Genomic DNA, 22297 nt, shown 5'->3' with positions numbered 1-22297 from the left:
TTTCGGGGGGTCAGCGCCCGGCCAGGCCTTGGACCCACATCCACATTCCTTTGTCCTGATTTTATTCGTTAGCAACATTTGGCCTGGATATGGAGACAGCTAATGAGGGACGGAGTTTATTGCAGTTTGATTTTTCTGTTAAAACAATACAATAAAATAAATGCACTTGGAAATCTGGTCTGTGTTTGTACATAGGAGATTTATGGCTCTGAAGGCTTCCAGAGAGACGCAGCCTTTCATTCCCTTCCTTATTGGAACAGATCATGTTGCAGAGTTTAAAGGCCTCTGGAGCTGTGATTTATTTGAAGGGAGAAATAAGGGAAATCCAACTATCTGTTCCCTGGCTCGGATCATCCAGTAACTGCCAGCCAAGGGGACGGATCTGCACCTCCTCCACGGACTTTTTTTATTTTTTTCCCTCCTGCCGCTTACATTATCCCGCTCTAAATATATCACCGAGCCAGGGATGACTCCTGGCCTGGGTGTCAGCACCTCACCGAGGTTTCCCCAGCCCTTCCTGGAATCCCACAGGTAAATCTCTCTCCTAGAGCCCTGTCCGAGCTCCTCCACGCCGCTGATGGGACGTGACCTGCGTGGGGCCAGCCGCTGCCTTGATCCAGAGCTGAGGTAAAGGCAGGATCTTGGGGTTATCTCTGGATTCGGGTGATAAATTCGCGTCACCTGTTCCTGCTCCCCTCCCTTGCTGCTCTCCTGGGCAGAGAAGAGCACGGCAGCTTAGAACCAGGTCGGGATTTGTGCCTGAAAACCTTTTCCATGAACCTGGAAACTCAGCAGGATGATGCTGCAGCTCCCACGCTCCAGGCCGGGGCTGCCACAGCCGCCTCCCTCCCACCCTCACGGAGGAAAATGTGTTTTCCCCTTCTCTGGGGTTTCCTGCTGCCCAGGGATGCAGCGCCTGGAAGGCTCCGTGGTGCTGTGGTGCAGCCCAGCCCATCCCAGTTGCCCCAGTGGACCCCCCCAGCAGGAGCAAGGTGAGATCATTCCCTGAGCCTAAAACAGACATTTTTGGAAGCATTTGGCGTTTGCAGGCCCAAGCTTCGTGGGTTCTGGTGCAACTCCTGCTTCTCCCAGGTACCTCCTGGACTTCTGGGAGAGGTGGGTGTTGGTCCCATCAGCACCATCCATCCTTTGCCGTGCTCTTGGGACACACGTGAGAGGAGAATTCCCTTCTCCATCGTGACATCTCACTGTGGGTCAGGGAAGGAGTGACCGAGGTTCCCAGCTGGGGAGGGGACCTGGCTGTGACGGCCACTCTCCTCCTCCTGGAGCTCCATCCCAGCTCCTCCAGCCCGTGTTTTTGGCTGGCCATTCCCTCTCCCTGCGCACAGACGGGCTCTGTTTGCCATTAGCTTCCCCCCTCTGCCCCAGGAGCCCATCCCAGCACTAATTCTCACGCATGTTTCGGGTAAATCTACTTTCTTTCCCGGGATGAATTGTGGTTTCCAAGCACCATTAATCATTTCCCTTTAGAAAGCAGCATTGGGGGGCTGGAAACACATTGCTCCTTTATTTACTGGGGGATGACCTGGCACGCTGGCACCCGGCCACGGGGCTGGCGCCTGCGGGACGACGAGGGGCGCGGAGAGAAGCCTGGGGCCGAGCTCCCCTCCCGTGCTGGGAACTGGCTCCCAGCGGGATCACAGACCCCAGCTCCTGCCCAGGGGCTCGGGGAGCGAGGGGATGGTGGTGGGGAGGAAAAGGCTGGCAATGCCACGTGCTGTGGCGCTTTGCCAAAAGCCTCCTCCCGGAGGCTGTTCCCTGGGAGCTTGGTTGCCCCACGGCGAGGGCAGGAATGTCTCCCCGCTCTCCACCCGCCCCACACGCCCCTCTCGAGGGGACGTGGCTCAGCTCATGGGTTTGGGTGGGCCCAAGGCGGAGGAAGCCCCCCTGCCCCGCCAGCCGTGGGGAGGGGGCACCAGGACCACGTGTGAGCTCCGGCCTGTCAGGGGATGATTAATGGCCAACGCCACCGAGCTGCCCGGGCTGCCAAGTGCTGCATTGTTAGAGCTGACACGGAACGAGCCCGGACACCCTCGAGCACGGCCCTGCCCCGTACTCGGCAAATCACGTTCGAGGGACGGGACTGGGGAAGTGTTCCCCCACACAGCCCCCTGCCCTGCCCTGCCCTGCCCTGCCCTGCCCTGCCCTGCCCTGCCCTGCCCGAGCCGGGGCCAGAGCAGAGCAGGAAGGGGCCCAGCCAAGCACCCCACGGCCTCCCAGCTCCTTCCAGGGATTTCCCTTCCTGGGCTCCACTGCTGCTTCAGGTTTCAGCTAGGGGACAGCCGGGATGGGATGGGATGGGATGGGATGGGATGGGATGGGATAGGATAGGATAGGATAGGATAGGATAGGATAGGATAGCATGGATAGGATAGGATAGGATAGGAATGGGGTGGAACTGGAGATGGAGGCAGAATTTGGGATGGAGGCAGAATTTGGGATGGGGTCAGGGACACGGTAGAAAGGGAGATGGAGGCAGGAGTGGGGTTGGGGCAGGACCGGCGAGCAGAGCTTTCCACCCCCCTGCTCCAGCTGCACAGGTAACCTTAAACGCCAAAGCAGGAGCGCAGGGACAGAGTTTTTCCAGCCCCATTCCCAGCTGTCAGGCGGTGATTAATGGCCAACAGCCTCGGAATTGCCTTTATTGCCAGCCCGGCATTGTTACTCCTGACAGCTAACGAGGGCAGACGGGCTTCACACCGCGCCTTGCGCCGCCGCAGGGACCGGGCTGGGCCCGTGGGACCGGGCTGGGCCTGTAGGACCGGGCCGGGCCTGTGGGACTGAGCCGGGCCTGCCGGGACCGAGCCGGGCCTGTGGGACCGAGCCGAGCCTGTGGGACCGAGCCGGGCCTGTGGGACCGAGCCGAGCCTGTGGGACCGAGCCGAGCCTGTGGGACCGAGCCGGGCCTGTGGGACCGAGCTGGGCCTGTGGGACCGAGCCGGGCCTGTGGGACAGAGCCAGGCCTGCCGGGACCGAGCCGGGCCTGTGGGACCGAGCCGGGCCTGTGGGACCGGGCCGGGCCTGTGGGACTGAGCCGGGCCTGCCGGGACCGAGCCGGGCCTGTGGGACCGAGCCGAGCCTGTGGGACCGAGCCGGGCCTGTGGGACCGAGCTGGGCCTGTGGGACCGAGCTGGGCCTGTGGGACCGAGCCGGGCCTGTGGGACCGGGCTGAGCCTGTGGGACCGAGCCGGGCCTGTGGGACCGAGCCGGGCCTGCCGGGACAGAGCCGGGCCTGTGGGACCGAGCCGAGCCTGTGGGACTGGGCTGAGCCTGTGGGACCGAGCCGGGCCTGCCGGGACAGAGCCAGGCCTGTGGGACCGAGCCAGGCCTGTGGGACCGAGCCGGGCCTGTGGGACCGAGCCAGGCCTGTGGGACCGAGCCGGGCCTGTGGGACCGAGCCGGGCCTGTGGGACCGGGCTGAGCCTGTGGGACCGAGCTGGGCCTGTGGGACCGAGCCGGGCCTGTGGGACCGGGCTGAGCCTGTGGGACCGAGCCGGGCCTGTGGGACCGGGCCGAGCCTGTGGGACTGGGCTGAGCCTGTGGGACCGGGCCAAGCCTGTGGGACCGGGCTGAGCCTGTGGGACCGAGCCGGGCCTGTGGGACCGGGCTGAGCCTGCCGGGACAGAGCCAGGCCTGTGGGACAGAGCCGGGCCTGCCAGGACAGAGCCGGGCCTGTGGGACCGGGCTGAGCCTGCCGGGACTGGGCTGGGCCTGCCGGGACCGGGCCGGGCCTGCCGGGACAGAGCCGGGCCTGTGGGACTGAGCTGGGCTCGTCCCGCCAGGGGTGCCCACAGGTATCCCAGCTGTGCCCACGGGTATCCCAGCTGTGCCCATGGCTATCCCAGCTGTGCCCACGGGTATCCCAGCTGTGCCCATGGCTATCCCAGCTGTGCCCACGGGTATCCCAGCTGTGCCCATTGCCATCCCAAATTGCCCATGGGTATCCCAGCTCTGCCCACGGCCATTCCAGCTGTGCCCTCATCCCCCCCAGGGCCTGCCTGGGTCCCATCCTGGCTCCATCCCCACGAGTCTGGAGCCGCAAGCACCCAGAGACCCCCAAAAGGTCTCACTGAACTCCACAGAAAACCCCACAGGATATTTTTACAAGGGCAGGGGGATGAGGTAGGGATGAAGAAGCTGGCAAGAACTGGGTGCAATAAACCATTTATTCCTACAAACAGCCCTGTTAAAACCCCGAGCGCCGTGGCACAGACACCGCTGAATGTTCCTGGCCTCGAGTCCAGCAGTAATGATTTTTTTTGGCTTTCCTTTTTTTTTTTTTTTTTTTTTTCAGGATTGTTGCAAATAATATTTACCTTTGTGCTGGTTCACATCTTGATGCTGTTAAGCACGTGGCCGCAGCTGGTTTCCCGCTCAGGGCAGTGATATAGTGCCGCTGTTATGAAGCAAAACCTCTCCTGCGAGCCAGAACACCCCACATTTAAAAACCTATTACTTTTCAATATTCCATGGATGCATTTTGCTCCAGCTCAGAGCAATTTCCTAGTTTACCCTTATTAAACTGAGAGGGGCTGAGCAGAGGCTTGTGATTTATGAAACACATACAAGATTCATTAAAACCCTTAAAGATTTAATACATTTTATCAAGGCCTTAAATCTGGGCAACCGCCTTTAAAAAAACACCAGCTACAGGGTGTTTTTCATCTCTGGCGCCCTTTTGCGCTTCTTTAAGAGCTGTAAAATTTGGATTGACGAATATCGTGGGTATTTCGTTCCTTATTCCTGAATGGCGCTGAACCCTCCTGACAGGGCTGTTATAACCTCGGAGATCCATCAGGAGCGAAGATCAAATCCCTCTCCCTTATTGACGTTTTATCCGTCTCTCCCGTGGTTTTTGAGGCCCTTTCCAGGCTGACAGAGCTGGATGATCGTTCTGTGGCCCATCCCATTCCCCGGGATTGCCCAAAGCCGGTCCGGCCAGCGAGCAGGGGGGTCCGCGTGGGAGGCCAGCGGTGAAATACAAATGTTCTGGCTGAGAGCGATAATCCACAGAGGGGAAATTCACGTCAGGACATTCGGACAACGCCCTCGGGCACACGGTGGGCTTGTTGGGGTGTCTGTGCGCGGCCACGAGCTGGACCGGGTGGGCCCGCGGGCCCCGTCAGCGGAGGATGCTCTGCGGGAAATGTGGAAAAGTGGGAAATGGAAATGTCCCGGCCCGTGGCAGGGGCTGCCGTGGGGTGAGTCTCGCTGTCCCCTCCTACACTTAGCGCTCTGTGCCCCGGCCGGACGGGGAGAGGCCTCGGGGGGCTCCGCACCCCGACGCGCTGCGGGCGCGGGCGGGTCTCGAACCCGCGGCCTCCGGCGCCACATTCCCCGCTCCTCCATCGCCCCCTGGCGGCGGCGGCGGCGCGGTCGCGCGGTGATGACGTCAGTGGCGCGCCGCCGGTGCCGCCGCCGGTGCCGGGCATGGCCCAGCTCGGCGCCATCGCCGCCCTCGCCCTCGGCGTCGCGGCCGCCGCGCTGCTCTCGGCCGTGCACAAGATCGACGAGGGCCACATCGGCGTCTACTACCGGTGAGACAGCCCGGCGGGGCGCCTTGCGGGCAGCGGGTCGGGCTCCGGCCAGCCGCCGCCGCCGCCGACGCTCACGGTTCCCTCTCTCTCTCTCTCTCTCCGTCTGTCCCTCCGCAGCGGCGGCGCGTTGCTGACCTCCACCAGCGGGCCCGGCTTCCACCTGATGCTGCCCTTCATCACGTCCTACAAGTCAGTGCAGGTGCTGCTGGGCCCGGGCCCGGGCGGGGCGGGCACCGGGGCAGCCCGGCTGTCGCACGGGGCTGGCTGCGGCCGTGCCCGGTACCGGGGAGAGGTGGCTCTCGGGCCGCTCTGTGCCGGGGAAATCCCTCTCTTAAGCCTCTTTCCTTCAATCCCCTGCAGACCACGCTGCAGACGGACGAGGTGAAGAATGTCCCGTGCGGCACCAGGTGAGGAGTTCGGCTCTTCCCCGCAGCCCTTGGTCCCCGCCGGGAGCTCCGCACAGACCGAGCCCTTCTGCAGCCCAGACCGGGGGCACCGGGAGGCTCTGCAGGGACAGCGAGCCCCGGGACAGGGGGCTGGGCTGTGCCGGGTGCCCCCACCGGAGGGCACGGTGCCCCCGGGAGCCGCTCGGCCTCCCGCAAAGCTCACTGTGCGTTCTGCCCCTTTGCAGCGGGGGAGTGATGATTTATTTCGACAGGATCGAGGTGGTGAATTTCCTCATCCAGAGCGCGGGTGAGTCCCAGCCGTGGCCCGGGAGGGGAGCCAGGCCGTCCCACGGGTGTGCCCCCAGCACCTGGCAGAGCCCTGGCTGTCACCTCTGAGCCCTCCAGCCGCGCTAGCCCAGCCCCTGAGCTTTGTGCAGCACCTTGGGGGCTGCAGGGGCCGTGAGCAAAGCAGCCCAGGGAGAGCCACCGGGGCAGCCTTTTCCCAAATCCTTTGGGGTTTGGCCTGGCAGTGCCTGGCTCAGCAGGGAGCTGTGTGTGTGTGCAGCCCCAGCACAGCCCGGGGGTGATTCAGACCCTCCTGTTCACGGGGCAGGGGACAGATGGGGGTGGAAGGGCCACAGAACAGCAGCAGTAAACAAACCTGCCCTGGGCAGAGGCTTTGAGGGCAGGGGGGTCCCTCATTTCGTACTGCCCTGAGGCCGAGCTCCAGGGCTTGCCCTGAGTGCTCAGCCTCCCGTCCCTGCTCCATGCCCTGCTCTCTCCTCTCCTCTCCTCTCCCCTGCCAGTGTACGACATCGTCAAGAACTACACGGCTGACTACGACAAGGCTCTCATCTTCAACAAGATCCACCACGAGCTGAACCAGTTCTGCAGCGTGCACACGCTGCAGGAGGTGTACATCGAGCTGTTTGGTGAGCTGCTGCAGAGCCCCCAGCTGCTGCCTTTTACCCCTGCATCCCCAGTGGGCTCTGCCTGGAGCGGGGCTGTTTGCCACCTGCCATCCTTTATCCCCGCTAGCTGTCGGAGCGAGCGCTCCAATACCTGGCACCAATAAAGTCCAAGCCCTTCCCTCTAGGGAAGGCAGCAGGAATTCTCTGCGAGGGGGTGAATGGGGCACAGGGCTGTCTGATCCAGGTGCAAGAGCCAGGCTGTGGCTCTGCTGTCACAGGAAGCCTGAGCAGGCAGCACCGGCCCCAGGCTGGCTGAGCTTTGTGGCTGCAGTGCCACGCACCAGCGAGGCACAGGGCACGAGAGGCTGAGGAGGAGCTGTGGTTTCCTGCTGGGATTGGCCCAGCAGCTGCCAGTGCTTTGTTCCTGGCTCTGGGCTGACAGGAAATCCTCCCAGGCTTTCAGCACTGGCCGTGGGCACGGGGCTGCTGGGAGCCCAGGCTGCTTGCAGGCTGCTGTTCTCTCTCCAGGCTTTCCAAGGAGCCTGGCTCCCCCTTCCCACACGAGCTGCGGGCCTGGGGCTCGGATCCCCCTCCCCAGTTCCAGTTCTCAGCCCCTGCCGGGTTCCTGGCCCGTGGAGGCTCCAGATGTCGGCAGCTGCCGCTTGAAATGGGCTGAAAGCTCCCGCCCTGCACAGAAGGAGCTTGTGCAAACTCCCTGGAAGCCCTGGGCTGAGCTGCCTGGGTCTGGCTGGGGCTCTGCAGTGGGGCACAGCCCCCCTGAGCGGCCCCACGTCACCCTCTGCCCCCACATCTGCCAGCAGGTGCAGGGAACTGATAACAGCTGCTCCCCAAACTCCTGGCTGGGCTTCCTGAGGAGCCTGAGTTCCAGATAGGAAACTGGGACCAAAGCAAACAGCCCAGGAGTGTGATGTGATCCCTCTTAAGGCTGTTCCTGTTTGATTTTCCCTCTGCACTTCCCAGCAGGCCCCAGCTGGAAGCACTGCCCTCCTTGGAGCTTTCATCGGAGCAGGCTTTTAGGTTGTGTTTCCTTTTGAAATCCTCAGCTACGCTGGAGTTCTGGGACTCCTGGAGCCAAAGAGACATTAGTGATGATTTTTGCAGCCTGTTAAAAGTAACTGGTGTTGCCATTTCCCATTCCTGCCTTTCCATTTGCTTTGTGTCCTGCTGGCACAGTGCAGCTCAGAATCAGTCAGGATTTACCTCGTCACTTCAGGATCTGGTGGGGGAGTTCAGTGTCAGAGCACAGACTCCTGGTTGTGAAGATGCTGTATCTGGCTCAGGAAGATTCCAGACTGCAGCTCCTGGGGAACTGCAGGGTTTCCTTTCGTGCCTGCCACGTTCCTGTGGTGTGTCCCATTGCTGGGAGCCTGCCCAGCACTTCTTCATCCAGCTCCCATTTGTGCTTTCCAGGAGTAAGAAACGTGAGCCATCCCAGCTCACTCTGGGTGCTGACAGCAAAGTGCCTCGGGGGGTGTCTCATTTCCTTTTCTTTTCTCCCCAATCAGATCAGATTGATGAAAACCTTAAACTGGCCTTGCAGCAAGACCTAACCACGATGGCCCCCGGATTAATTATACAGGTAAGCAGGATTTGATTGAGATACTGAAGGGGCAGATTGTGAAGAGGGGAAAGGGCTAAAAGGAAACAAGAAACTGAGATTTGTTTAGGAAATTGCTTTACAACACAGATTTCATTTAACCTGGGGGGTGGGAACAGTGTCCTTCCTGTCCCCTCAGAGTTTTGGTGTGTTGAGTTCCTCTGGGTGCTGCTTTGCCCACGTTACAATCTCCTCTCATGTCAGGAGACCTTTCAGTGCTGTTCCTCTGTGGGTTTTGGGCCTGGTCACAGTCTGTGCAGCTCTGGTGGCAGAGCAGGGGTGGCACAGTCTGTGCAGCTCTGGTGGCAGAGCAGTGGTGGCACAGTCTGTGCAGCTCTGGTGGCCCCGAGTGCCACCCCCAGGCCCCTGCAGCCCCAGGGGCCACTTGGCTGCTGGCCCAGGTTCTCCTGTGTGTCTCTCTCTGCAGGCAGTTCGAGTTACAAAGCCAAACATCCCTGAAACGATCCGGAGGAATTACGAGCTCATGTAAGTGCCTGTGTGCTCCCAGAAGGACCCAGGTGGGGTTGGGGCATCGTGGTGCCCTCAGCCTCCTGCTGCCCTCAGCACAGCTCTGAGCACTGGCTGGGCTGGCAGGGCCCTCTCTGGAGCCCTTGAGCACAGGGATGCTTTGCCCTGGGGCTCCTTGCCCTGGCCACTGGCCCCGGGTTCCAGAGCCCTCCCAGAGCTGTGGCTGAGTGGCAGAGGGATGGATTTCACCACTAATCCTCTTGTTTGGCTGGGATGGAGAAACTGTTGATTCAACAAGCTGAAGATTGCAAAGCTTTGAAATAACTCTCTTTGACAGCACTCGACGTGCTGATCCCTCTGCAGTGCCCTGAGCCAGCTGCCAGCACTTTGCTCCCTCTCACCCACTCTGCTTCCCCTGCACTGCATGTCAGCCTTTGGGCTTGTGGTAAATCCTGTGTGCTGTGGTCATGGCAGGAGGCCCCAGATCAGCCTGTGCTCTCTTGCCATAAGTACAGCAGGGCGTGTTGAGAGACTCAGTCCCAGGGTCTCCTCCCTGACTGGGAGCAGGAGCAGAGTTTTTATTTACGTCCACTTTAAAAACTCATGAATGTAAGCAAAAAGCAGTAAGATAGAAAAGGCAGCAGGGCAGCCTGCAGGGACTGTGTCACAAGGAAACCTTCCTGCTGTGGAGGGGAGGAAAGAATGCTTTGATTGAGGCACAGAGCTCTGTGCAGGTGCCTGCCCTGACATTGCTGGTCCCACCTGCCCTGGACGCGTGCTGGAAGGAGGGGAGAGCCAGCAGCTCGTTCTGGGATGTGCTGCGAGTCCCACACCAGTGAGCTCCTGGTTTTTACTGGTTTTTCCTGCTCCCCAGGGAGAGTGAGAAGACAAAGCTGCTGATAGCTGCACAGAAGCAGAAGGTGGTGGAGAAGGAGGCAGAGACGGAGAGGAAGAAAGCTCTGATCGGTCTGTGGGGCTGGGAGAGGGAATGGGGGACAGGCAGCAAAGAGACCCCAGGTCCCAGGGAGGGAGGGAGGGATGCACCTGGTTCACTCTGGGACCCTCTCTGATCTGGAACTTTCCCAGAGAAACTCAGGAGTTTTTCAGGTGGGTTCCAGCTTTGTTCTCTGCAGGCTGGAAATTTTTCCCACCGTTTATTTCCACCTGAAATAGGTGATGAGTGAGGATTTTCCAGGGTAAGGCTGCTTGTGGCGTTAGGAAGATGTGTGATGACAGTGTGGGCGTGTTCTTGTTTTCATTTCAGAGGCAGAAAAGATTGCACAAGTTGCTGAAATAACTTATGGCCAGAAAGTGATGGAAAAGGAAACAGAGAAGCGAATTTCAGAGATTGAAGGTGAGTGGGGGGTGAGCTTTGCAGTAAGTAAATCCTGAAGCAGCTCACCAAGGAGTTCTTGAAGTGTGTGTTGACTGTTCTTCAGTCCAGGCTGACGTTCACAGGGGTAGAGTTCCTGACCACAGGCAGGAATAGGAATTTCTTTGCAGGCTGTGCTTCTTGAAACTCCCTTTCTCAAGGTGATCTTTGTAGCAGCTTGAACTTAAGATGTTCCCTCACCCATCTGATAAAGTGCTTTGTCAGAGAAACTCCAGGGCGTGGAGAGGGCTCTGCAATTCCAGCTCGGGAGTGGCAAGGCCTTTCTTCCCCTTACATTCATTAGAGGCCCTGACAAGCTTTGCAGAAGCCACTGAGGAGCCAATTAAGAGTTTTACAGGTCAGCAGCTTCTCATTAAGAAGTTCTTTGCAGAAATACAATGGGATTTATTTCTTATAACTGTGTCAGCAGGTGTCAGCCCTCAGTCCGGGTCTGTGCTGGCAGAGGATTCCTGCCTGCTCCTTTTTTCCTGGTGTCTCTGACTGGGACCAACCTCTCCTTTCAGCCAAGAGAGGAAGTTGTGGGCCAGACCATGCAGCTGCTCACAGGATCTTTAAGTGCAGCAGCTCCCAGGCCTCCCTGCTAGGGGAAATAAACAAATGGTTTATCCAGCTGTGCAGCTCTCAGACCCAGGCTGCCATGTTGCAGCTGTGTGCCTTAGGAGGAGTGGCAGGAGATGGGCAGGATTCCACTCATTTTATCTTTAACCTGCTGGCCTGATACCCATCATTGTCACTGGATGGATGCAGAGGCAGAGGGGAGAAAGGAGTGCAGTGCAGAAAGGGGAAATGTTCCCTGAGTGTCTGTGCCAGGAGTCAGGAATTTCAGTATCCACAGCATCAGAGCCTTGGAGCAATTGTTGATTCACCAGAGAAAAGCTCTCCAGCATCTGTGCAAGGGCCAGAGCCTGTAGAGGTTAAAATCCCCTGCTCTGCATGCCAGAACCTTCATGTGCATATCCCAAATCCCATCTGGGAATCCCATGCACAGCACAGACCTCATCTGCAGAGAGTCTGCTGGGCTGCCCAGGCTGCTCCTGGCGTCCTGGGCAGGGGCTGGGGGTAAATCCCACATCTGCAGGAGAGCAGTTGCTGCTTTCCAGCACAGAGTCAGCCCTGGCTCCAGAAGAAAGGCTGGGCTCGGCCCACGTGATGGGGATAATCAAACCCTGATGTTTGTGAAGTTCTTTGAGCTCTGCAGTTGCAGATGCAATTCACTTCTTAATGCTCTCGTCCTGCAGCCATTTAGCTGTAAATTGAGCCCCCATTTCTGGGTTTCTCGTTTTGTTCCCTCTTCCCTTGGTTGTGCCCTGTGCAGTTCAGAGGTGGCACCGGGCACCTTCTGAAGAGTTCCCAGCTGCACACAGAGCTAACGTGGCTGGAAATAAAAATGTGGTTCAGAGCATGTGTTTGCTTCCAGATGCTGCGTTTCTTGCACGAGAGAAGGCGAGAGCTGATGCTGAGTGTTACACTGCCATGAAGGTGGCTGAGGCCAACAAGGTACTGTGCTTTCCTTTGTGGTGCCTCAGAGCAGGGCCCCTGGCACCAGGCTGCAGGGAAATACCAGCACAAGGGCAGGCAGTGATCCTTGTTTAAGTCAAAAAGCAAAACGAAGCCATCTCCTCTCAGCAGAGCTTTCATCTGAAACAATTAGTCAGCAATTAGTTCCTTATTTGCAAGTTCATTTTGTTCTCTGGACAGATCAGTGCCAGGGTATGTGAAATCTCTGCTCTGCCAGGTGCTCACGGCCGTGGCTCTCTGTGAATATCACTTTCAGTGCTGCCCTTTCATGCTGTTGTGATGAGAAATGTGGTTTCATTCCAGTCTCAAGCTGGCAGGCAGTCAGAGCAGGGAGATCTCCAGGGTGACAGGCAGGGGCAGAATAAACCACAGTACAGGGAAAGAACTGATCTCAGACACCTTGGAAGAGCCTCAGTACCGCGAAGTAAAAACAACAAAAAATCCAACCTGGAAACAGAGAAATGGCATGGATGGAATTGCCAGGTGTGTTCCTGCCTACAGCAAAGCTCCCAGGACATCCCAGCAGGAAGTTTCAGTTGTGTGTGGTCAGTGAGAAGGGGCAGAGGGCTGAGCTGTTTGTGCCCAGGTTTTGTCCTCTGTTACCATGTCGTTATCCCGAAGGAATGAGCTCCTCTCACCCAGACAGGCTGGTGGATCTGCTCCCTGGAGAAGAGCCAGGGACATTTCCCTGCTCAGTAGCTCTCCTTGCAGGGGCTGCAGTGAGGGATGTGCTCTGGAGCCTCTCGTCACGCTTGGACTGAGCGTTTCCCCAGCTGCTCCCATCCCTTTCCGTTCTGCCATTTGGTCACTGGGATTTGGAGCTGCCCTCAGCCCTGCTGGAGGAGATCCTGGCTCTGGGCACTCGTGTTTTCCCTGGGGAGGGCTGGCCATGCCTGCTGGGCTCGTGGAAAGCACGTGCCTCGTGTGCTCAGGCAGGAATTCCCTTTTCCCACACCCCAGCTCTTGTGACCCGCTTTCTCTCCGCGCAGCTCAAGTTAACTCCCGAGTACTTGCAGCTGATGAAGTACAAGGCAATCGCAGCCAACAGCAAGATCTACTTTGGCAAAGATATTCCCAACATGTTCATGGACTCTGCAGGGAGCCAGACCAAATCTGCAGAGGGACTGGCAGAAGGAATCCAAGAGGAGGACGGGGCAGGAGCCAGCGAGGACACAAAACTACTTCATAACATCAACTGAAAAGGAAGATTTCTATTCATTTTATATCAAAAAAAAAATCATGAACTGGGAAATTCCTTTTAGTTTTCCCCCTTTCCTGTGCTGAAAGAGATGAATCAGATTTAATCCTTTCAATCTTTTATATGACCATTAGACACAAGGACTTTGGTATTTGTGGGGTGGGTTTTCTGGTAATTTCTAAGCTCCAGGTATGTTCTGTAGCTGCACCTCCCCAGCTCTTGGTCACCCAGAGCGAGGATTTGGGAGAGGCTGTCAGGGCTATCAGCTGGGTGGGAACCTAATTTGGGATTGAGGTGGCTCATAGCAGTTGCAGGTAAAGAAATGTTGAGGTTTTGGAGGGAGGGGAATTGCTGCTACAACTTGTTCTGGGTTTTTTTCTTACTGAAAATTCCAAGTACTTTATTTCAATCCCCTCTGAAAATAAGGTGCTAGATTTTGTACACTACATACAAGTGGCCGCTCGAGGCTGGGGCCAGTGGCCCGTGGCTGCTGAGCCCACATGAGGTGACCCCGTGAGCACAGAGGCTCGGCTGGAGTCCTGCAGGTTCCCACCCACGGGGGGATGGAGGCCTTAGACCACGTCACGCAGGGAGTGACCCAAACTCTTCGTTTTCTGTGTCCTCACTCTGCTTTGTTTTCCACTTGTCGTGTTTTTGTGGCAGAGTTGTCCCAGCAGTTCAGCTGCTGGGGGAGGGCGTGGGCAGCGTCCTGGAGTGCAGAGCCGGCTGGGGTTTTCGGTTAAATGATGGCAATTGTCACAGAAAACCAGGGAGGAAAGAATTTTTGTCTCAGGGACCCTGACTTTACAAAAGGCCTTGCTGGGGAGGAGCTGCTGGAGTGACCAGACAGTTTTTCAGTTTGTTATCTTGCTCTGTGGGAGCTGCTGGATCTCAGTGTTTACAGTGTCTGACTAGGAAAAGGACCTTCAGGTGAGCAGAGCTGAGCTCCTGTGGGACTGGGGCTGAAGGGACCTCGTGGAAGGAAGATTTCCCACTTTGGCCAAGGACAAACCATGATGCTGAAAGGTCACGGGGCAGAGAGAAGCAGCTCTTCCTGAACTACCCAAAGATGGATTCCCCTTTTTCTCTCAGAAGAATGTTCCAGAATGCACCTTCCCCCCCAGAGAGCTGATCAGTTCCTCGCATCCCAGATGCAAGGAGGGAACAGAGGCATTGTCTTCCACACATGCAGAATTGGAGGATAAAAGTCCAGGCCTAGAGAGAACATTTTTTTTCCCTACCCAATCCACCTGCATGTGGCAGCAGAGCCTGGTGATTAATTGCTGATGTAATTAGAAGCCAGCATCCTCTCCTGAGATGATGCCAGTGCTCGTTGTCAGAGAGCAGCCTCTCTCACAGGCTCGTGCCCCAAATTCCTGCTCCCCAGGAGCCCTGGTCTCACCCTTCAGTGTTCAAGCCTTCGTCACTCAGTGTTGCTCTGAGAGAGCTCAGTGACTCTCAGCTGCTGGCTCCAGGGTTTTTACAGCAGGTTTCTCTTCCCTGTTGATGCTTGAAAATGCAAACTAGAAATGAAGCATCGGTTTCTGCTGGAGAAAAGTCCCGTCCTCTTTGTATTTCTTGGACAATAGGAGCTAAGGGAGGTCCCATCTCCAGACCTGTGTCAGACCCAGCAGCATCCCCAGGGAGGCTGTGACATTCCTGACTCAAAAGTAGGTCTGTGCAGGCAGACCACAACAGGGAATAGCAGAAGCTTGGCCATGAGGATGAGCTCACTTGAGATTGTTCTATGTTTGTGCTCGAGGTTTCCATCAGCAACTAACCCCTCCTTTTACAAGTATTTTTCACTAATGAGAGGATCCTACTAAGCCAAAGTGGTATTATAAAGGCTTTTTTTTATGTGTGATTTCACAGCTAGACAGTAGCTTGGGATAAAGAGCTCTTAATGATTTTTTTTTTAATTAAAACCCTGACTGCTAAAGTATTGGTGTAATTTAGTTAAGTTGTACTAAGAGTAAAAAAACAAAAGCGAAGTTGAAAGTGTATCAGTCTTCACAAGCCAAAATCCATTGTTGTGTCTTCATCTGGGTTTCTTCACTCTAAAATGTCCTGAATGTTCCAGAGTGGCTCAGTCTCTCCATGCAAACCTTTATTCCTGTGTCTCCTTAGCAGGCAAGTTGTCCTGTTTCCCTGACCTTGAGATGAAGAGCTGAACTTTAAACCCACTCTGTAGCAAAAGGAACAGAGGTTTGTGGCACAGCTGATCCCTGGGAGCATGGAAATGCTCTGCCAGAGCAGACTTTGATCTTCCTCTGTACCGAATTCAAAGCCTTTTTATTTTGGTATTTGCTATGACAATAAAATGGCTTTCCAGTTTTAGAATGGTCGGTGTTAACGTCAGGGCTTGCGGATGGACTTGAATACCGCTGTAATATTTACTTTAATAACGTGTTTGCAGGGAGGATTTTGCAGAGGGAAGGTCGAGGTGCTCGGTGGGAGTGGGGAGCTGTGGGGTGCTGGGGGTCGGTGCTGTCCCATCCCAGTGAGGAGGAGGAAGGTGGAAGAAGAAGGGTTGGAGGTGTCCAAGGAATCCCGCGTCTGTCGGTGCCTGCTTCGCTGTGGAACGAGCGGAAAACACCTCGGGTTTGGTGAAGTTCGCAGAAAATCCTTGCCGTGTTTTACCAGACAAAGGGCAGGAACCTTGCGGGTGTTTTTACCCAGCTGTGTAAACACTGAACCTGCGGAGGGACAGTGAAGTTCTGCACATGAAGACAAATATTTGAGTGAATGCGTTCCAGCCGGCGGTTTCCCACTCTGCCCGGGAGCTCCTCCGTACAGCCGGGCCTTGTCCCGGGCCCGCAGGACGAGCACTGTTCCCTGCCGTGCTTTCCTGACGCCTTTTTCCCTCAGAAATTGAAATTCACACCCTTGGGAGGCGCCGCCTCATGCAGGGATAACGACATCATTTGTGGGGGTGGGCGTGGAGGGTGGTGGGGACCGGAACAGTCGGGTGGGCTGGTGGCAGCGCTGGCTGCTGTTACCGAGGGCACGGAGAGATTGGGATTTGTCACCAAAAGCCAGCCAAGGGGACGGGCGGGGAGCCCCGGCCGGGCGCGGCGCCCCCGGGGCCGCCATGGCGCCCGCGACCTTCCCAACATGGCGGCCGCAGCCCCGCCCCCGCCGCTCCCATTGGCCGGCGGCGCTGCCGGAGCGATCCGATTGGCGGAGAGCGGGGGCGGGGCAGGTGTGTGGCGGAAGTGGCGGCGGGCGGGCGGGGATGTGGAGAGCGGGCATGGCCGCCGGGGACGGGCTGGGCCCGGCGCTCCGCGCCGTCACCGAGCAGGTGCAGCAAGCGGCGGCGCGGCGGCCGCAGGTGAGGGGGGCACGGGGGGCAACGGGAAACCCGGCGGGACCCGCGGGGCGGGGTCGCCGCCACGGCGACGGGCCTCCGTCACCATAGGGACGGGCCCGCGCCGTGGGGACAGGCCACCGGTGACCGTGGGGACAGGCCCCACCGTGGGGACAGGTCACCGGTGACCGTGGGGACAGGCCCGCAGTGCCACCGGGACGGGCCCCACCGTGGGGACAGGTCACCGGTGACCGTGGGGACAGGCCCGCAGTGCCACCGGGACGGGCCCCACCGTGGGGACAGGTCACCGGTGACCGTGGGGACAGACCCCACCGTGGGGACAGGCCACCGGTGACCCTGGGGACAGGCCCCACCGTGGGGACAGGCCACCGGTGACCCTGGGGACACACGGCAGCGCCCCAGGGCCAGCACACCACGGCTGTGGGAGTGCGAATCCCCCAGCAGAGGAGCGGGGCCCGCTGTCGCCACGGGGCTCCCTCCCGCTCGGGCGCTCCCCGGTAGGGCCGGGCCCGGAGCTGGGCTGGCTCCCCGTGCTCAGCCCGCGCTGCTCCCGCAGGGGCTCCCGGCCGTGCAGCCGCGGCTCGTGGCCGTCAGCAAGACCAAGCCGGCCGAGATGGTGATGGAGGCCTACAGGCACGGGCAGCGCAGCTTCGGGGAGAACTACGTGAGTCGGGGGGCTGGGACAGGGGCAGGGGCTGGGACAGGGTCAGGGGGATGGGACAGGGTCAGGGGGATGGGACAGGATCAGGGGGACGGGATGGGACAGGGTCAGGGGGCTGGGACAGGGTCAGGGGGATGGGACAGGGTCAGGGGGATGGGACAGGATCAGGGGGACGGGATGGGACAGGGTCAGGGGGCTGGGACAGGGTCAGGGGGATGGGACAGGGTCAGGGGGCTGGGACAGGGTCAGGGGGATGGGACAGGGTCAGGGGGATGGGACAGGGTCAGGGGGGATGGGACAGGGTCCATGGGGCTGGGACAGGGTCAGGGGGATGGGACAGGGCCCCTGCACAGGGCCCAGAATCCCAGAATCATTCCAAGCCCTCCAAGGTCATCGAGTCCAAGCTGTGCCCGATCCCCACCTTGTCACCCAGCCCAGAGCCCTGAGTGCCACCTCCTGAGTCCTTCCTTGGACACTGCCAGGGATGGGGGCTCCATCACCTCCCTGGGCAGCCCCTTCCAGTGTTCAGCAACCTTTCCCATGAGGAAATTCCTCCTGGAGGCTTGGGCCAGCCCAGTTTGGGTGGCTCTGTGGGTGACACATCATTCCCTGGCCTCATTTTTGAGGCTCAGGCTGGCCCCAAGAACACACATCGAGGACACCAATCCTATGCCTGCTGTGGGTTTAAGAGAATTCTCCTTCATTCCCCCAGGTTCAGGAGCTGCTGGAAAAGGCATCAGACTCCAGGGTAAGCACACACTTCCCTTCATGCTTTCTTACCATGTATAGCCACGTCCTAGGAGCTGTTCAGTCAAAGTCCTGGGGTTTGCTGGGGATTTGGTTGGATCCTTATCTGTGCAGATAAATGGTGGGTTATTCTTGGCTCAGTGCCTCTGCCCCGTTCCCCCCCTGCCTTGCCTGGGAATACAACTGCCTTAGTCATGATTTGTCTGCACAGTGCTTTGCCTTTTGTGCTCTCTTCAGGAGAAGCACAGTCCTTGTTGAAAAAAAAAATGTTAACGCTCAGTTTGGGGAAAATATCATTTTATGACTGTTGCACAAGAGCTTTGCCTTCGCTGTTCCCATGGACAGCATTCCTTGCAGCCACAAACCCATCCCTCTCCAGGCTCAGCCTCAGCACAGCCACAGGCTGAGTCTCTCAGGGTCAGCAAACAAAGAAATTGGGTGTCTGGTATTTGGTTGTGGGCAAACTAAGGCTGAAGTGCCTTAGTGGGGAAGAGGGAATTGTTCCAACCCGAGTGTTCCCTCTGCTTTCAGATTCTGTCGTCCTGTCCAGACATCAAGTGGCATTTTATTGGCCACCTGCAGAAGAACAATGTCAACAAGCTGATCGGTGAGTGCTGCTTGGTTTGATGTGGCCAGGGGTCTTCCAGGGCTCAGATGTGTCAGGGAGGGTCAGGCTGGAGATCAGGGAAAGGCTCTTCCCCCGAGGGTGCTGGGCACTGCCCGGGCTCCCCAGGGAATGGGCACAGCCAGAGCTCCAGGAGGGTTTGGACATCCAGGGATGGACAGGGTGGGGTTGTTGGGGTGTCTGGGCAGGAACAGCAGTTGGAGTCAGCCATCCCCGGGGACCCCTTCCAGCTCAGGATATTTCATGGTTCCCTGAACCAATACCCATGAGCTCCCAAATGCCTGTTGTGGGTACAAACAATCCCGTGCCAGCAGAATTCCCTCAGCCTGTGTTCTCTCCCCAGCTGTCCCAAACCTGTTCATGTTGGAAACGGTGGATTCTGTGAAACTGGCAGACAGAGTCAACAGCTCGTGGCAGAAAAAAGGCTCGTCCCAGAAGCTGAAGGTCATGGTGCAAGTTAACACCAGTGGGGAGGACAGTGAGTGGCTCTTTGTGACGTGTGCATGGCCTGGCAGGGCACTGGGACGGGCTGGTGTGTGCTCTGGAGGCAGAGCTGGGCACGGATCTCCCTGTGCTTTTGCAGGCAAGCACGGCCTTGCCCCCGGGGACACCACGGCTGCTGTGGAGCACGTCATCAACAAGTGCCCCAGCCTGGAGTTCGTGGGGCTGATGACCATTGGCAGCATCGGGCACGACCTCAGTAAGGGGCCAAACCCTGACTTCCAGGTAGGATTTTCTCAGGGCAGATGTCACTGTGGGCTGGTTTCCTGGTACAGTTTGTCTGCCCCAGTCGAAGCAGTGCGAGTGAGGCTGTCAGGATGTAGGAACACCTTGTGCAGAGCCCTCGGTACCAGTGTCAGTGCACGTGTGAGGCTTCTTTCTGCAGGGTGTTGCTCCCACCCGTCCTCTGAAGCTGCAGCCAGGATTTTGGCAGGGCTGCAGTTGCTGTGCTGGAGCCCCAGGTGAGGTTTCAGCCTCCTGTGTGTTGCCAGTAAATCCAGGGAACCTCCAGTGTTACGGTGCTTCCGAGGGAGGTGTGGGAATTGCAGGTCCTGTGTGCAGGAGATGTCAGGGACGGGCAGGAATCAGGATCAGTGCAATGGAGCTGGCATGGCTGTCCAGGTGTGTGACCTCTCCTGTCCCCTGGTGCCCTGCAGGTGCTGCTGTCCCTGCGGCAAGAGGTGTGTGAGAAGCTGAACCTGCCCCTGGACAAGGTGGAGCTGAGCATGGGCATGTCCACAGACTTCCAGCACGCAGTAAGTCCGTTCCTGCCCCTTCCCTGGGGGAACCAACGTGCCTGCGCCCCAAATTCCAGCCCAGGTGCCACCCAGTCAGGCCTCTAAGGCTTCCCCTTGGGTGAAGATCCCAGTGCAGCCCTCCAGGTCCTGGGGGAGATGCCTGGGATGGAAGCGGCCCCTGGGTGTAGCTGTGGGTGCTGAGTCCGTGGGGAGCCATGCTGTGAGAGCCAAGGCTGGGCTGTGGGCTGGTGGCAGCCCTGCCCTGAGCTGCTCCTCTCTGTCTCTCCAGATAGAGGTCGGATCCACAAACGTCAGGATCGGGAGCACTATTTTTGGAGAGCGGGATTATTCCAACAAAGCCGTCGGGGGCAAGGCCCCCGCTGGGGCTGAAGGCCAGACAGAGGCCGTGACAGTGCAGGGGCACTAAAGGGAAAGCAAGTGGCCTCAGCAGAGGAGAGACCTCACTATGCATCTTACCTCCCTCCGTGTCGGCACCCGATCCTGGTGGTGAGAGGGAATTCCTCGGAGCAGAGGCCACAATGCCTCACGATCATTGTGATTATAGAGCACCCCTAGAAACTGGACATCTTTTTTGTAACCAACAAGGAAATTGAGGGTTGGAAGTGGCTGTGGTGCCTTGGTTCCTCGGGGTCACCAAGGACAGAGACCTTGGGGTAACTGGGCTGCACAAACAGGCGTTTGTCAGGCTGGAGCTGCTGCTGAGCAAGGCGGGTGTCCCTGGAGCTCTGCTGCTGGTTGTTTTCACTGAGGACTAAATGTTCAACACGTTGTGATCTTGCCAGAATCCTGTAAATGTTTCCCCAAATACAAGTTTTGCACGTGGGGTGGATACACAGGAGCTGGGAGAGGCCGTGGCCGTGGGAAAGGGGTGAGTGACAGGCACAGGGGACTGTGAGGAGCTCAGCTGCCACTGTGAGTTCATGCTGTGATGCTTTGGCTGCACATCACAAGTGTGGGAGTGTCTTTTCAGCTCAATTTTGTCCTTTTCAGGCTGACATTAACTTTTCCCATGGCTCTGTGGCTGCCCAGATCTGGAATGCTTTCCCCCCTTCCCTTCCTTTCCCCCTCCTCTGTTATTGGGAATTATTTTCATCCTGCCTAGTAGTTTTGCTGCTGTTTTTTTGGCCAGAATGGGGGTTTTCTGCCAGGCCTCTGCTCTGCCACCAGCTTGCTGCTGCTTTCCAAGGTGAGTCCCTCATGGTTTGGTGCCTGTGCCATCCCCTTTACACCTGTGTGAGGATAACAGTGCTTGGCTCAGGGCAGCAGGGAGCTTTCCTTGGGAAAATACTTCAGAAAAGGAAGTCTTCCTGTCCCACTGCATTCTGGGTTCCTGAGAAAAAATCATTTGGCCACTGAGAGAGCTTCTAGGCTGTGTCTTAACTTCCTTTCCTGCTTTTGGAAGAGGGAAATGGGACTGTCAGTGCAGTAACTTCCCTTCAGGTGTGAGCAGAAGCTCCTGCCTTGTCCCGTGTTCAGCCAGTCTCACAACCTGTGTCACAGCTAATTTTTGGGCTTTTGTGTCTGCTAAGAGGAGGAGAGCTCGGCTGCCAGCAGGAACATCCTCCCCAGGCTTTGCTCTGTGTGCGTGTGGCTAAATCTCGCTGTTGGTTTCACTCTCTAAAAGCTGAATGTAAGTGAGAAGAGAACTCCACCACCGACCCGTCGTAGCTCCGTGGTTTAGAAGCGCCGGGGGTCGGAGCCGCCCCCCTCGCCCCGTGTGGTTCATAGTCTAGTAATAAACAGTGCTCAGTTCAATGCCATCTGTGCCAGCTCGAAAGCTATTAAAGATGTTATTTTTATGTTCCAGCGTGGTGAATAAATGCCCTGAGCTGCCCTTGGAGCCGTTTCCCTCCCCGGCCTGGGGCCGCTGTTGGAGGAGGGTGGTTCAAAGGCAGCGGAGACGGGGCTGGCGGAGAACGCGAGGCGGGCGCTGAGCCGGGCGGTCGGAAAGCCGCGGTGGCGCTGGCCGGGATGTCGAGTGTCCCAACTGTCCCCGCAGGAGCCCCTGGGTGGCGCTGCCGGCCCGGGCACGGGGCCCGGGCCCCGAAGTCGCCCTGTGCCCACCTTGCTCAGGTGCAGAGCCCCCGCTGAGGGACCGGGGGGCTTGGGGCAGGACACCTCTGCAGGACGCCCCTCTGGGCTCTCTCCGGGCTGGCCCGCGTGGCCATCGGGGAGCAGCCGTGCAGGGACAGCCCGAGCTGGGCTCTGGCAAGGCCCTGGAGAGGAGCGGGGATCTGCGAGAGCTTCTGCTCCCTGCTCTGCAGCTGCTTCTCCCACCCGTGGAGCTCCCGACTGACTTTTCTCGTCGTGCCCGGAGGGTTTCCCCCCTTCCCACGTGTGTGAGCCTCCCCGAGGCCGGAGCAGAGGGCGCTGCCCACGGGCACCTCCCGGGGCACCCGCCTGGAGCCCGAGGCGGGCGGGTGCGGGAATGCGGCGTCGGTGGCACCGGACACCTGTGCGGGGGCGTGGGGCGCAGACCACCCACTCCCTCGGCAGAGGTCACCCGGCAGATGGGAGCTGCTGGTCACTGGAGTGCAGCCAGCGGGCCGCGGATGAAAGGCTCCCCGGCCTCCGAAGGAACCGCGCGGAGCCTCGGCGAGCCCCATCCGAGCCCCGGCCGCGCTGGG

The 22297-nt window shown here is 58.4% G+C and overlaps 2 protein-coding genes across 5 annotated transcripts; both read left to right on the top strand.

The window, feature by feature from the left end:
* Window positions 1–5413: 5413 nt before the first annotated feature.
* ERLIN2 (ER lipid raft associated 2) lies at window positions 5414–15390 on the top strand. Of its 4 annotated transcripts, none has more exons than XM_053966318.1 (11): window positions 5415–5558; window positions 5676–5757; window positions 5919–5965; window positions 6190–6251; window positions 6751–6876; window positions 8382–8455; window positions 8901–8959; window positions 9816–9907; window positions 10206–10295; window positions 11752–11831; window positions 15178–15390. In XM_053966318.1, the coding sequence occupies exons 1-11, from the start codon at window positions 5452–5454 to the stop codon at window positions 15211–15213; spliced, it is 855 nt and encodes a 284-aa protein (XP_053822293.1). In that variant the 5' UTR covers window positions 5415–5451; the 3' UTR covers window positions 15214–15390. The 4 variants fall into 4 exon arrangements, with proteins under 4 accessions (XP_053822291.1, XP_053822293.1, XP_053822292.1 ...); XM_053966315.1 differs by having other exon boundaries at window positions 5416–5558; window positions 12842–15390; XM_053966316.1 differs by lacking the exon at window positions 11752–11831 and having other exon boundaries at window positions 5414–5558; window positions 12842–15390.
* An 881-nt stretch (window positions 15391–16271) lies between these two features.
* On the top strand, window positions 16272–21469 carry PLPBP (pyridoxal phosphate binding protein). Its single transcript, XM_053966322.1, has 8 exons — window positions 16272–16381; window positions 16935–17042; window positions 17752–17787; window positions 18318–18393; window positions 18755–18889; window positions 18995–19137; window positions 19569–19667; window positions 19939–21469. The coding sequence occupies exons 1-8, from the start codon at window positions 16286–16288 to the stop codon at window positions 20074–20076; spliced, it is 831 nt and encodes a 276-aa protein (XP_053822297.1). The 5' UTR covers window positions 16272–16285; the 3' UTR covers window positions 20077–21469.
* The last annotated feature ends 828 nt before the right edge of the window (window positions 21470–22297 follow it).

The sequence above is a fragment of the Vidua chalybeata genome, chromosome 28 (genome assembly GCF_026979565.1).
Source record: "Vidua chalybeata isolate OUT-0048 chromosome 28, bVidCha1 merged haplotype, whole genome shotgun sequence".
NCBI classification, from domain to species: Eukaryota; Metazoa; Chordata; class Aves; order Passeriformes; family Viduidae; genus Vidua; species Vidua chalybeata.
This window is presented reverse-complemented; position numbering and strand designations above follow the sequence as displayed.

Coding starts and splice junctions, on each gene's coding strand:
- ERLIN2 (XM_053966315.1), top strand. CDS start 5,452: ATGGCCCAGCTCGGCGCCATCGCCGCCCTCGCCCTCGGCGTCGCGGCC. Junction 6,252..6,750: donor TTTCCTCATCCAGAGCGCGG/GTGAGTCCCAGC, acceptor CTCCCCTGCCAG/TGTACGACATCGTCAAGAAC. Junction 9,908..10,205: donor GAGGAAGAAAGCTCTGATCG/GTCTGTGGGGCT, acceptor TTTTCATTTCAG/AGGCAGAAAAGATTGCACAA.
- PLPBP (XM_053966322.1), top strand. CDS start 16,286: ATGTGGAGAGCGGGCATGGCCGCCGGGGACGGGCTGGGCCCGGCGCTC. Junction 17,043..17,751: donor GCAGCTTCGGGGAGAACTAC/GTGAGTCGGGGG, acceptor TCATTCCCCCAG/GTTCAGGAGCTGCTGGAAAA. Junction 19,138..19,568: donor GGCCAAACCCTGACTTCCAG/GTAGGATTTTCT, acceptor GGTGCCCTGCAG/GTGCTGCTGTCCCTGCGGCA.